The following is a 14623-nucleotide window of genomic DNA, read 5'->3' as shown; positions in this document are numbered from 1 at the left end:
TGCCTGTGTGGCAGGGAGGGGAGGGCGAGTTGCTGGCAGGCGGTGTGGTCCCTGAGCTGTGGAGGGTGGGATGGTGCTTCCCTCTGCAGCAGTGGCTGCCCCCTTCCCCAGGCAGTACTCGCCCGCAGGCACCTGGCTCAGGTGGTCCCAGGTGGCACCGCAGCCACAGAGGGGCCCCTGCACAGCTCAGGCAGGCAGGCAGGCTCCAGGGGGAAAAAAAATTAAAAGATCAGGCTTGCCACTTTTCTTGGGTGGAGCCTGCTTTCCTGGGCTGCTGCCAGGCTGCCTGCAGGGCTTCCTGCAGAGCTGCACAGAGCCCAGTGCTTTGCTATGTGGCTGTAGAGGCAGCAAACTAAAACTTCTCAGAGGAGTTTTAGTTTGCTTCACCCCAAGTCATTTAAGGTGCATTACACCACCAAATTTCCTGCAGCGGCTGGAAATAATGTGCAATATGCTGCCGAGGCATGCAAATACCAACACCATTAAAGCGGTGCAAAAGCATTTAGCCCACTTTAAAGTGTCATGTACACACTCCCCTCGCTTCATCTACACATGGCCTTTGACAGTATTGTATATTGACAAGATGTGTAACAGGTTTTATGACTGTCTCTGAAACATCACTTACCAGACAAAGTAGACCATTGGTCTGTGAGTGTTGTCTACAGCTTTGATGCTATTTGGTGTTGTAATCTGTTACTGTTGGACATAGCCTTATTCTCTAACAGGATCCTTCTGAAATTTATTTTAGTCTAAAAATCCACATAGTAAATGTAGGCATGCTCATATCCCATGGTAATATCACTAACTTATATCTGGCCTTATACAAGAATGGATTTACCTTGAATGTTATATTAACATATTAGGCTGAGCAGATCATTTAATGCATTCCATTGATTTTTCCCTGTAATACTTTGAAACGTAAGTCATAGCTCTTACCTTGTGTACTGTACCTATTTGATCTAACATTAAAATGCCATATGCATGTAAGGTTACCTGGGATATCATTATGAAATCATACAAATTTCCATGATCTCCCAGGACTCTGCAAGGAATATGGTGTCACAGCAACATTTCCCAAATTAAAGCATAATTACATTTGGAAACTGATCTAATACTTAAAATATTATGCAGCTGGGGGAAACAATTAAGACAATAAGAGAGAATTTGGGGATGTTTAGGGAGGTGGTTTGTGATTACTTTTTTGTTAGTATGTTGATATTCTTTGGATTAAACCAAGTTGAATTCAACCCCTAGCTGGAGCTGGGCTACAATTGCTTTCAGTCTAAAGCCAGGTTAAAGAACAGAACTTATCATCTGTCATTACCATGTGAAAAGTTCATCATGCTTTAGTTAAAAAGGCATGACATCCAGAAACAGGCAACTAGAGGGAGCTTCCTTAACATGATATTCTTTATCACATTTATAGAAAACCAGTTTTCAAAAGCACCTATATAAGACAGACATAAGTATCACTGATTCTTATTTTGGTTATTTCACAAATCCTTTGACATTAAGTTAGAAATCTAAGTTACAAAGGCTAGGTACAGACACTCAAAAAGCCTGAAGTGGAATCCATCTAAGTTATGTGGTTTTTCTATAAGCACCATAGTTTAGATTGGTAGCAAACATATTCATCCCTTGAAAGGGGGAAGGAGAGGGCAGATCTTAGACCAGGTTCCACCATTTTTAAACCAATCTGTGTGTGCTGAACTTCTGTTCTGTTACAGATATAGACTGGTTTCTGATCACTTATACTAGTAAAAGTGTAATGTCTATACCTAGCCTTAGAATGTAGTGTTGAAGCCCATTCTAGAAACAAAAGTCCCATGGACTTGAAAACGATTTGCGTGCTATATACCCCTCCAGTCAAGACAATGGATGCAGTAGGGCAGCAGGGAAAGTTTCCAAGGTAAAAACTCATCCTAAATTACACAAAAATATACAAAAATGATAGGTAAGGCTAGGGGAAAAAATACTAGATTAGCTCCATCTTCTTACAAGGAAAGATATAGTTCACCTAATGAGGAATGATTAGCTAGTGTTAAAACCCTTAACTTTTGCTGTTTGCAGTTTTTCAAACACAGGAAAAAATAATTGTGAATATTGCTAACTGGGACAGGCCTTGAACACCAATTTTTTGGGTACAGATTTTCTTTTCATTATTGTTTTTTTCTGAGTTACCCATTTGTATTATAAAGTTATAGTGCAATTAACCTCTGCCCATGAGCAGGTACAATAATTCGTCACTGTTCAGAATATACAATAGATTTTCCTTATTCTCAGTAGGGGAACACAATAACTTTTCAGCTATCAAATTCTCATTCTTATGCTGTTCCTCAGGTGAATACAAAGATTTTGGAGTATAATGTTCAAAAGCAGTTAAGTAATTTTAGAAGCCTGTTTTGAGTTACTGAGGCACTTGCGCTTTTTAATGAGAAAGATTTAGTAAGAACTACTTACGAGAGTAAGGGAATACACAAGTAGTTCATGAAATGGATATTCCTTTAATTCAGACATAACAGCAGTGCCAGAAGAGTGACTATTGATGCCAAGTATACATCAATACACCATGGTGTATTGGTGAGAAACCCTATTTTAGAGTGTTTCAGAGAACTTAGTCATATCTTTAAATATGTTGATACAACACTGATTTTGCTTTGTTATGTTTTTAGGGTCTCATGACTCCTTTAGCTTCTATATCGATGAAGCCTCTCCAGTTGGACCTGAACAACCAGAAACTGTCCAGAATTTTGTCTCTGTATTTGGGACTGTGGCAAAAAAGTTGATGAGAAAGTGGCTGGCAACACAAACGATGAACTTTACTAGCCAGCTGGGAGCAGGCATACGATATTTTGATCTCAGAATTTCCACGAAACCTAGAGACCCTGACAATGAGCTTTATTTTGCTCATGGTTTATTCAGTGCTAAAGTCAATGAGGGCCTTGAAGAAATCAATGCATTTCTCACTGACCACCCCAAAGAAGTAGTCTTCTTGGACTTCAATCATTTCTATGGGATGCAGAAGTACCACCATGAAAACCTGGTCCAAATGCTCAAAGACACCTTTGGAATTAAAATGTGCCCAGCTATATTTGCCCATGAAGTAAGTCTCCAGTACCTGTGGGAAAAGGAATACCAAGTGTTGGTATTTTATCACAGTCCAGTGGCTCTTGAGGTACCATTTCTTTGGCCAGGTCAGATGATGCCAGCTCCTTGGGCAAACACAACAGATCCAGAAAAACTGATTCAGTTTCTCCAGGCGTCAATCACTGAGAGAAGAAAGAAGGGCTCTTTTTTCATATCTCAAGTGGTTCTGACTCCGAAAGCTAGTACTGTGGTAAAAGGGGTTGCCAGTGGTCTGAGAGAAACAATCACAGAAAGGTAAGTGTCTGGATGGCAATGTGCATTCAAAATGATTGTGCTCTATCTGTGTGCCATTAACACTGCTTTTATAATCCTTATTAGGAAAGATTTAGCAGATGCATTTTTTGTTCTCTTCTGTGATGAATTAAGGTCAGAGCTCAAGGGCAGGCTCAAAGCGTTTAATGGAAAAGCAATGGAAAGGTGAGAGGGGTTTTTTCCATCTCGAGGGAAATTCAGTATTAAAGCTTAAACGATGTCTTGGCTTTTTTTAAATATTGTTCATTTATTTTACCGTGTAACACTCTAATTTTGATTCAGAAAAATATAGTTTTTAGAAATGAGCAAGTCTCTGCAATAATTCAGCCAGAGGACAGGTTTCTATGCAAGCATTGGTTTCAGCTACTGGAGAAATGGTTATTGTACTTAGTCAGATGATGCCAAATCTCCTTGCTTTCACGCACTCTATGATAGGACATAAGAATCCTCTGTTTATTTGCATGTACTATATTAAATGTGCCTCCTCCTCCTCCCCTACCCGCCTTCCTCCCAAATCCCACAATCATCATAGAAGGAGGCAAGACTTCTTCTGGAGAGTCGTCATTGTTGTGCAGAGTGATCGTAATGGGCTATTAACTCTTGTATTACAAGCATCAGTATCCATACAAAAAGTATATTATTTGAACCTAACTCTGACATATTACAGTCAGTGTTCAGAAATGACTTAAAGGCATTATATATCTTGTGTGATATATCCCCACCAAATTTCAGATTTCCCATTGTGTTACTACTAACATGCAGGATCTTTTCTAATAAATGTCACAGATTTTTAAAAATGTTACAGTTGGGCATAGTGGCTTGTTAAAGTTCTGTAGTCTCTGGAAACATGTAAATCTGTCTGGATACAGTGAATGGCATAGCAATGTGACATTACTTCTCCCTACATCCTCCTTCCTTTAGCCCAAATCCTGCCTCATTCTTGAAAAGATCTCAGTTGTTTTTATGACAGCTTTCTAAGACCACAGCTGACTGGGGGAAGGGGTAACACAAACTTTAGACAGGAAGATAAAGTAGCCAAAAGTTTACATCAGTTGAAAATGACTGCAGAAGTGCTTGGACAGCTTAAGGCTCTGAAGAAGGGTATTGAATACCCAAAAGCTTGTTCAACAGCGCTCACAACTATCCAGTTAGTCCAGTAGAAGGTACTGCTAAAAATTCTTGCCTCTTGGGCTAACTTAATGCATTGTCATTGCTCTGTGGATTAGTGTGTTTACAGGCTCCCTGCACAGGGATCATCTCTTGCTGAATGTCTGGATAGTACCCTCCTTTCTTTGCTGAAGCTTGTTATTTGGTTATTAGAGTTGAGCAATCATCTAATTTATTTTAGGTGTTAGCGTTTTCTGAAAAAAATTTAAGTTTTTTTAAATTTTAAAATAACATAACTGACAAGCTGCCAGTGGCTCCCAAACTTTCTTTCTCCCTTGCAATTACAAGAATTTTTTTTTAAAATTGTGATATCTATATTTTGAAAAGCACAAGAATCCCCCTTTTCCTCTGCATACAAGAGTTTTAGAGCAACTGGGGGGGGGTGGGGGGGAGTCACAAGTGGATTCATGATGTAATGTTTGGCTGAGATTTGCATAATCTGAACCTCTGGGCTCCAAGCAGCAAATTTGTACTTGAAACCTGAGTCCATTACTAATGAACTTATATGAAATATGAGCAGATTCTTGAGCAGAACTATCTGATGACCATCTCTAAGTTATGATGGAGATTTTCACAGAATCCACAACTGAGGAATCTGGTCTAAAAAGATTTATTCTCCCCCCCTTGTTCAATTACTCCTACAACAGCTGCAAAAAAAATGGAATTTCAAGATGTTCCCAGGCCTGTGACATATTACCTGCCAGGAATAGTCCGTGGTGATGAAATGTCATTAGTTAATGCTAAAACAGAGTGCAGTTGGATATATCCTTTGGGAGTACATTTGAGATATACTGAGTAAATCGCACTGAATTTACTGTGATAACTGCTTTGAAAGTGAATATAAAATATATTCCAAAGCTGCTGCTCATATGACTGTGATCCTGTTCAAAAATAGATAGATGAGCAATACAAGGAAACAAAAAACATTACTATGTATAGAATCCTTCCTATCACCAGTGCATGCAGATTTTTACTCATTTATAAGCACATAATCCTTAATGTCAGTGCATTGGCCCATACAGGCAATGTTCATTATCCTGAACTAATTAGACATATAATTATTAACTGGTAAATCCTTATTCTTCTTTATTCCACCTTTTGTGAATGGCTGTCTAGTTCATTTTATGGTATGGTGGTATCCTGATTGATTTTACATTCACTTGTTATATATATAAATTAACAAGTAATATATATAGTGTGAACATGTTTACACACATGCACATGCACACACACACTGGGTACTTGGATAAGTTGTAGCATGCCTGATTAGTAGTTTTAACCTTGAAAGCTTTTAGTGCTGGGGCACTTTGGTTTTGCTAGCAGGATCAAACAAGAACTGGGAGGAATTTTTCCAATGAATACTAAATTCATTCAGTAGGCATGTGTAGTTTCTGGCACTGCAAACCACTTGCCCAGCATATTAAAACATACCCTGCACTGCAAATTTGCAGCTCAGCAAAATCTGGGTGGAAAAAAAAGGCTGTGAAAGAAGTAGTGTAGCTTAGGCCACAGGAGCACGCATTAGCTGACACGGAGGCTTGCTTCTCCAGAGAGATGCTCTGGCTGCTGACCAGTGTCTTTCCACCTTTAGTTCCAGTCTGGCTCCTCCAGGATGCCAGGAGCCGGGAGAAGCAGGGAAAGGGCAGTTTGCCAAAAGTGAGGCAGTTTGCCCTGCACCAGACTGCACATGCAGGGGTTCATGCAGCAGCAAAAAATGGTGGCACAAATTTGTGCCACTATTATTTTTGCCTCTGCAAGCACACACCCCTGCATGTGGGAACATACCTTAAAAGTGTAGTATGTTGTCCTAGTGCATTCCAATTGCTCCTATCTATCAGTGACACCTTTATGGTCTGTCAAGTCATTTACCTCTGACCTGCCTGGAGTCTCAAAAGCAGTGACAGTGCTCAACCATTCATGATTGTGCACAGTCCCTGTTTCTGCTATCTTTTTGGCCAAATCCCTCCTCTGGATTTGCCTCTTTCTCATCTCCATCCCCCAAAATATTATGCAACCTTATTATTATTTACGGAGGGTAAAACTTTATAAGGTCCATTTTTTATTTCTATTTTGATCCCTTAGGGATTCATTTGCAAAATATACCTTGACACTTAGGCAACAGGCAACATGTGGGCACGCTGCAAAGTGCTGTATTGGACATGGGCATTGCCATAGTAGTCTGGATGCTGTCTTAGTACATCTTCCACACTCCTGAGACCTTGCAATAAAAAGAAAAGAGGCTATTCGGTAAACTACTACTCCCCTTCCCACTCTGCTTCCAATAGACCTTACCTCCAATGCAGTGCCAGCCACATCTATTGCCCTGGTGTGGCTTTGCCTGTTCAAACTGCAATACAGCAGTCCTTAGTATAGAGGAAGCTATAAAGTGCATCTGAGCAGTCCTTTTTGGGATGATAAATGGTTTTATTCTTTTCCTCCCCTCTGGTATTATAGCAGATGTACAACATAGGAGGACCATGGCAACCTAGATAAAAGGAAAGTCATCTTATACCCTCCTAAGATATATAGTTCAGTAGCAGACATACCAGGTCTGTTTTTTACTGATAACGTTTGCTTTAGGGGCTTTTCTGTTGCTACCACACACAACTCCCTCTGGGATAATAAACTCAAAGAAAGAGAAACTATAACATCGCCAATCCTTTTGCCCCTCTGTGCCACACAGAAATGGAAGAAAGCCATTTTTTATAATCTCCTTCCTGTTTTAAATTCAGTGGTTTGGAATTTTATACAGCAACATTTGCCATCAATGGTTAAATGACATGGTTTGTTCACATGATTGCACATTATCTTTTCTTGGATGTGATGAGAAAATTTGAACACTAACAATATGCTTTCATGCTTAACATTCTGTCATGCAAAATTTACATGCCAAGAAATAGTCTTTGATTAGCAAACAGTACACACCAAATGAATTACATTCCCTCTGCTTATTGAATTAACTTGACAGTAAGGCAACTTCCTTTAGAATAGCTGAAAAAAGGTTGTGAAGCAGCTTTGCACTTTTCAGAAAGGTTTTACTTCGCATCAAATTTTTGGGGTTTTTTTTTTACTTTCAGTGAAATTGCCAATTTTATCTCTGGTAAATGACATTGGAGGAAAGCATGCTGTTCTCATCCTTGCTATCTCTGAGGTTGAAAAATGTAGGGTAGAATATGGTATGTCTCCTAAAGGACCTAAAAATGTTGAGGTAGTTGTACTGCACTGGAAGAAAAGAAAAATAAGGCACAATTCCAACCAGTTGTTTTTGTGAGGCAACACTTTACTTACAAATTAATCTCTAAGGGTAATGCACCCTGTAGCACACATGATTACATTCTTGCCTACCACACTAAAACTGTACTCTTCCCCCTTAGCAACCAAAGCAAAGACACATCCTTAAGAACCTTTTGAAATTAAAACCGAACCATAATAAATAAAAAAAATAGATAATCTAGTCAGAGGTGCCATCCATGGTGGCTGTGGATCAGACCGAGTTTGGAGGGAGGTGGATATAGAGGTATCTATAGTCACCTATAGGAGGTGACTATAGATGTCACTATTTCTCATCCTAGTCCATTTGTAGCATCTAACAGAGTAGGCTGTTGCCTACTAAAGCTCATGCCTCTGAACCAGTTAGTCTCTAAGGTGAAACTTTGTCCTGCCTTCTGCCACTGTAAGATGTTTTTGAGGCTTTGCGATGCAGGCTGTGCAACCTTACAGCGCTTGTAATCCAGACATTACCACGCTTGAGCTTTTTTAAAGTTTGTTTGCAACAAATGGTACCAACGTTTGACCAAATTTACTGATCACATTGGCATTCTACACTTCCACCTTTCTACCTGGAGTCTGTGTCTGCCTTGAAGACCACAGTGGAGTTGTCAGCATACCTAGGCTAGCTTTAAATGCGCTAGCTCAGTACTGAAAGTTGTCTAAGTGCTGCGGCATGGCACTGCACGTGGGTTAATTTACCCTGCCAAGAAACAGCGTAAAAACCTGTGTTACACACACAGACTCCCTCTCTCCGCTCATTTTATTGACTTCAATGGCTGGCACTTGTCTATTTTATTTGTAACCAGAACTGTGGTTCCGTATTCTGGTATATGTAGTTTTAAAAACAATGCTAGGGACCCAATCCTTAACATTTCCTTTCTTTTGTTGGCAACAACTATTTAGTTCTCCATGACTGACAGCCATTTCTCCCCAAAGATGTGTATGTTGCCTCACACAACAGGGCCTGGATTTCAGTCAGAGAAACTAGGAATTGTTGTAGCACAAACCCTAATAGAAATCCTACAAATTACATGACAACTTATAATTGATAGGCATGCCTGTGGTGTTCATCACCGTAGCATCTGAGCATACAAGTATTTCAATATAGTTGTCCCCCTTGCAAGCTTGTTTGTTTGTTATACACCATAAATTTGGGGCAGTACTAATCAATGCAGTGCAATATAAGAATAAGATTTTGTTAAGCCTTGTTTAGGAAAAGCTATGTTAGGTATCTAAATATATAGGAAAAAACAATTGGTTATAGTGCCAAAGGGAAATTATTGTAGCGATCAATAGTCAAAGAGTTAATATCTAAGGATTTTTAAAAATCTGGTATATACATGATTTATGCAAACATAAAAGGTACAGAAATACATATTTTGCAACCATTTTGCTCTCTTAACTATCTTCTATATAGATATATACACCATTTCATCACTATAATATCTGAGCACTTGTCACCACAGGAGCTAGGAATAAGGGGTAAATGCTTTTCATTATGAAAAATAACTTTGTGTTCATCTTGGTTTTACCCTGGTGGTAGCATATATTCATTTCAAAGATTAGATCATACATGCCTCAATACATGTGGTTGCTACAGCAAAATTGCAAGTGGCTCATTAAATCAGTTGTGCTTTCTTTGATCTGCCTGATCTTACTAGATAACTATGGAAATCGTACAACTAATAGATGCCAACAAGCCCTGACCTCAAAGATCAATGCATTTATCAGCACACCAGTCTGGGTGCGCCCAGCTGATTTGTATGTTTGCTATGAGAGACAGTTCATTGACTGTTTGGCCCTACTTCTTTTCAGTTGTGGAATACAAGATAAGCACTAATGCAATTCAGTTTGTTAAGGATTCTGGCTGAAAGCCATGCTCCTGAAAACAAAATAAAAGACATAAAACCATAATATAAATCAGAACATAAATAACGGAAATGCAAATATAATAATAAAATAGGGCCAACAATTCTAAAAGCATTATTCCTACTCCTAGAATTAATTGAGTACAAATATGTTGATAAATCTGATCATGAATCCATAAAAATGTTGCATAGGTCCACATTTAACACAGTAAAAAACAAATCTAGTGATAAAGTTTATCGGTCATATCAACAGTAAAGCATGTTTACCGCTGATTGCTTCAGCCTTGTAAGCAAAAATTGCAAGATGGTTTACTAAATATGGATCTGTTTGCTGGAGAAGCCATATTAATTTCTCTCAATTTGAGAAGTAGGTCAATTTCTGCAAGAAACGTGATAAATAGTTTCTCCTTATGTCATTATATAAAGGACATTCTAAAACATAATGAATAGTATCTTCCAAAACTCCTAGACAGGGTGGGCAACATCTTTTAGCCCTTGGAATAGAAAGTCTACGTTCAGCCAAAGCAACAGTGGGCATCTTTTCAGTCCTGAGTATAGTCAAGGAGGTTCACCATTTATTGTTGAGACCTAGCTGTAAATACTTTTCTCCCCCCATCTAATTTCCAAAGAATATATAGACAGGCAATCAAAACCGCAAAATCACTCTGCCTAGCAATATCTTGGAACCTCTGGAAAACCTAGACTTTATCTGTGGGGGAGAAGAGTCTTTTATTGTCTCTGACATAGTGTCCCACCCCAGAAAATGAAAAAGTGCAGGAGAGAAAAGCTAGCCAGGGAGAATGGAAAGATTATTGATGTCTTCTATATAGCACAATTCGAGCAAGTGAGACGGTACGAGAGGCAGGATTTTAAACTAGAATCCCACCATTCTAATAATAATATTAGTTAAAATAGAATCTAATCCCATCTTGAATCTCAAGAATGATGCAGGAGTTGAAGGAAGAGACCCAGAAGAGCCCTAAGAAACTTATTCTGAGGTATGTCTACATCATAACTGCTGGCATAGCCCCATACTTCAGCACCATACAGGATCTGAGACACAACTTTGGCTTTATATGCTAATATGGGAGCTTGGACAGATCGTCCTGCTGTGGTCTCATAACATTTCTTTATAGCCACTGCTGACTGGGCTGCCTTAGTTTTAACCGACTGAATGTGGTGTTTCCATGATGGAAAAGCTGTAAATGATAAGCACTAATATTTATTCTCTAGGTGGATTTCTTGTATAGCTGATAATAGCATCCTTCAGTATGAAAGGAATCCAACACTGGCTCAAACAAACCTTTAATAAAAGGTCAGAGGATGACTTCCAGATCCCTCACTGGCGCATTAGTGCTCACCCACAGCAAATTATTCAGCTAGTTCAGGACCAGATACACAGACACAAGGTAGGGCAGGTTGGCACCTTAGGGCATTTATACATATGTTCTGGGAGTGGGGGGAGGGGGGCTACTTTAATTAGAGCAGCTCCGAGAGCCACTCACATTAAAGTGCCCGGACGGTCTCATGTATGAGCATCCCCAAGCTGAAAAATGGTGGCAGGGTGCTTAATTAAAGCTTGTCAAGTTTTAGTTACTCCTGCTACCATTTTTTGGCATGGGGATGCTGATACATGAGATACTGGAGTCTGCTGGAGCACTGCAATTACCACGCTCCAATGAGCTATGATTACAGCATGTCAGAGCAGCTTTGCTGCACATGTATATGCAGTGTGAGAGACTACTCTGAAACAAGGACAACAGAAGTCACCTGGTCATCACCTACAGCCCCCACCTTGGACAAAATATTAACTACCTCTAGTCCCTCCTAGAAAATGACAGCCATCTTAAGGTAGCCTTGAGGAATGAGTCAGTTCCAGTTTACAGACAATTCACCAATCTCAAATGATCTCTCTTCAGCAGCAGACTACCTAACTCTAATTCTCAACAAGCCTTGCTTTGGACCCAGGTGCCAGCTGTGCATCAATACAGGTCACATCATCACTGGACACATAAAATGAAACATCCAGGGTTCATCCACCTCCTCCTCTACTAGTGTTATGTATGCCACCACCTGCACAGAGTGATCCTCTGCTGTCTGCATTGACCAGATGGCTCAATCCCTACATGAAAGAATGAATAGGCATTACATTGACATCAGTTCTAGAAACACACACAAAAGGCTGTATCAAAACTTCAACTTCACAATAGTTGTGTCTAAACCAAAAACATTAAAAACCACCTTGAATGCAAAATTGCAGCACAAAAGATCTCCCACAGACTGTATTGTGTTACACATAGTCTCAGAAGAGACTCTGGATTCTTATCCCATTATCTGGAGTAGGTTTTAATTCCAGCTATTTATTCCTGTGTTCCTTAATGTGATGCCTACTGACCTTTTCACCCAGTCTTTTATATCTTTCAGCAGTGTCCCCTGTTCCTTTCCTTTGTCTTTAAATTCCTCTCTATTTTAAACCCTTTCTACAAGTCCATTTATAGCATCTGACAAAATAAGGTGTTGCCTGTAGAAGCTCATGCTTCCTGAACTAGTCTCTAAGGGTGTGTCCAAATGAGTGGGAACGTGTGCTTCGAGGCTTTTGCACCTCAGAGGCTTTTGAGGCACTGCAAAACACATGTGGCATACATCAAAAGGCTCTCTGCACTGCATATTTGCAGCACAGCAAAAATTAGGTATTAGGAAATCCCAGTATCTAAAAAAAAAGGCACTGAAAAAAAGCAGGGCAGCGCACTTGTCTCCAGCATGCACCACCTAAAACCAGAGCCTGGCCGGCCAGTGCCACACTCTGGCTGCCAGCCTGGCTTGTTATGCCTGGATCACCACTGCTGCGGCCTTGTGAAGCCAGCTCAGAGGACCCCTTAGGTGGGGGGCAGGAAGGGAGGTTATTCCCCCCTCTCTCTGGTGTCCCTTGGAGGGGTCAGGAGATGGCTTATTCAGTTGCTTGTCCCAAGCAGTGAGTGAGCAGTGGTGATGGCAATCAGGGCGGGCAGCCCCTGGCTGCAGTCCCCCAGGGGCAGTGGAGGTAAAGTGGGGAATAACCATCCCCCCCCTCCCTCTGCCTCAGGGGCCAGGCCAGGGAGCATCTGGCCACACCCAGCCCTGTCACTACAACAGTGATGGGGGAAGGCCTGGCAAACCAACTCAGGTCCCTGCTGGTGGGGCAGGGAGGAAGGAGTTAAACCCCTCCCTGGCCAGTCCAGCCAAGGCTACTTCTGGGGCTGGCCATGCCTCTGCCACTGGAGCAGCCAGCATGGAAAAGTGAAGGTCTGTGCTGGTGGGACAGGGGAGGGAGGATGGGAACAAACTTCTTCCCTGCCCCCTTCTGGGGCCAGTGTCTGGCCAGGACACCACCCTTGCCTGTCCCTACTCCCAGCCTACTGTGACTGGGAGCAGAGGGATGGGCCCAACCCTGCTCCGCTGGAGCAGAGAGCACAGCCCAGACAGCATGCTGGTTTAACTTAAACCAGGAAGAGGTCTGGGACAGACATTGCATAAACCAGTTTGACTGAAATCAGTTAAGTCTGACACTACATTCAACCAGGTTTATCTCAAACTGGTTTCAGCCATTTTGAAACTGGTTTATGTATACTGAATGTCTGTTCTGTTACAGGTTTAAACCAGTTTCTGATCACTTAAACCAGTTTATGTGTAATGTCTGTCCCTGGATGCAATATGTGAATCAGTAAATAGAGAACGCAGCATGGAGAAAGTCCAGTTACATCACTATGTAGGAGTCTCACATACACAGTAATCAGTAAAATCTTGAGCCACCATTTCTGCCATGTATTGTTCCACTAAATGGGAGGCAATAATGCTTACCTCACCAGAGAATTGCAAGGCTAAATCCATTAATGTCTGGGGTGCTGGGAGACTCTTGGATAAAAGTCATAATAGGAGTGAAAAAAATACTGTTTTTATCTGAGCATGAACCATAAAGAGATTTCTTTCACTCCTAAATCCTGGAAGTGGCTAACCCACTTTTATTGAATTTTTCTTCATAAATTCACTCCAAGGCAAAAGCTTCATTATTCCATTTTCAGCTGGAATGAATTTTTATGAGCAAGATATAAACTATTATAATAGAAGTGTATAATGGAAATGCTTCTACAATTATAATGATAGCATTGTATATACTATATTGTATTACACCGTAGCTCTACCAGACATGCAAGCAATTACAGCAAATTGTCTTTCAATGTTTATTTCAAATGCTAAGACAAATAATAAAAAGATTCATTTAAAGACATTGAAAGATCATTTAGTGTGATTTGACCTTTAGCAAGATTTTAATGCTGCCATTGTAGATATGAGAGTTTTAGTAACTAAGCAACTGTCATCTAGAATATATTATATCGTAAAATGACATTAAGAAATGAAGCTGACTAATTGGTCCCAAGCAGTTAGCAGCCATGGTGAAGAATCCTGGTTTTCTCTGATTTAAAAAAATCCCCAATTTTTTAATTTAAAAAATAACCCAAATCCACATTTTTCTTTGCTCAAAATAAAACACTGCTATATATATATATATATAGTTTCTCTCTGGAGTTTTTGACAAAGTTAATGCAGGGCTGCTACTTAGTTTGGTTTCTGCAATCACCCTCTAGAATAGGGGTATTGAGTCATCCAGAGAAGAAGGCCAGAAACCCATATTTATAAGCCAGAATATAAATTTAGGACTTTATTCAGGACATGTGCTGTCTCCAGCAGTATAAAAAGCTGTCCTGTCCTGGCCCCATCAGTACAAAAAGCTGCCCTGGCAAGTAGCTCAGGGCCACTCCCCATCATGAGCTTCTGGGGCCCAGCCAATTGTACCCAGGGACACTACCCCTTGTGCCAGCTGGACTGCTGAAGCAGCCCTGAGAGTTCCCTGCACCTTTTATCCACTGCAGCAGTCTGGCAGT

At 40.5% G+C, this 14623-nt stretch overlaps 1 protein-coding gene across 1 annotated transcript in view; it reads left to right on the top strand.

The window, feature by feature from the left end:
• The first annotated feature begins 1947 nt into the window (after positions 1-1947).
• PLCXD3 (phosphatidylinositol specific phospholipase C X domain containing 3) overlaps positions 1948-14623 on the top strand; it is a 40484-nt gene continuing 27808 nt past the window's right edge. The window contains exons 1-2 of the mRNA XM_019531689.1: positions 1948-1954; positions 2673-3381. Coding sequence (XP_019387234.1) covers positions 1948-1954; positions 2673-3381 — 716 coding nt within the window. The remainder of the gene's footprint in view (positions 1955-2672; positions 3382-14623) is intronic.

This window comes from Crocodylus porosus, unplaced genomic scaffold (genome assembly GCF_001723895.1).
Source record: "Crocodylus porosus isolate Cpor-Errol unplaced genomic scaffold, CroPor_comp1, whole genome shotgun sequence".
Lineage (NCBI taxonomy): Eukaryota > Metazoa > Chordata > Crocodylia > Crocodylidae > Crocodylus > Crocodylus porosus.
The sequence above is the reverse complement of the archived record's forward strand: the minus strand, read 5'-3'. Positions and strand labels throughout refer to the sequence as shown.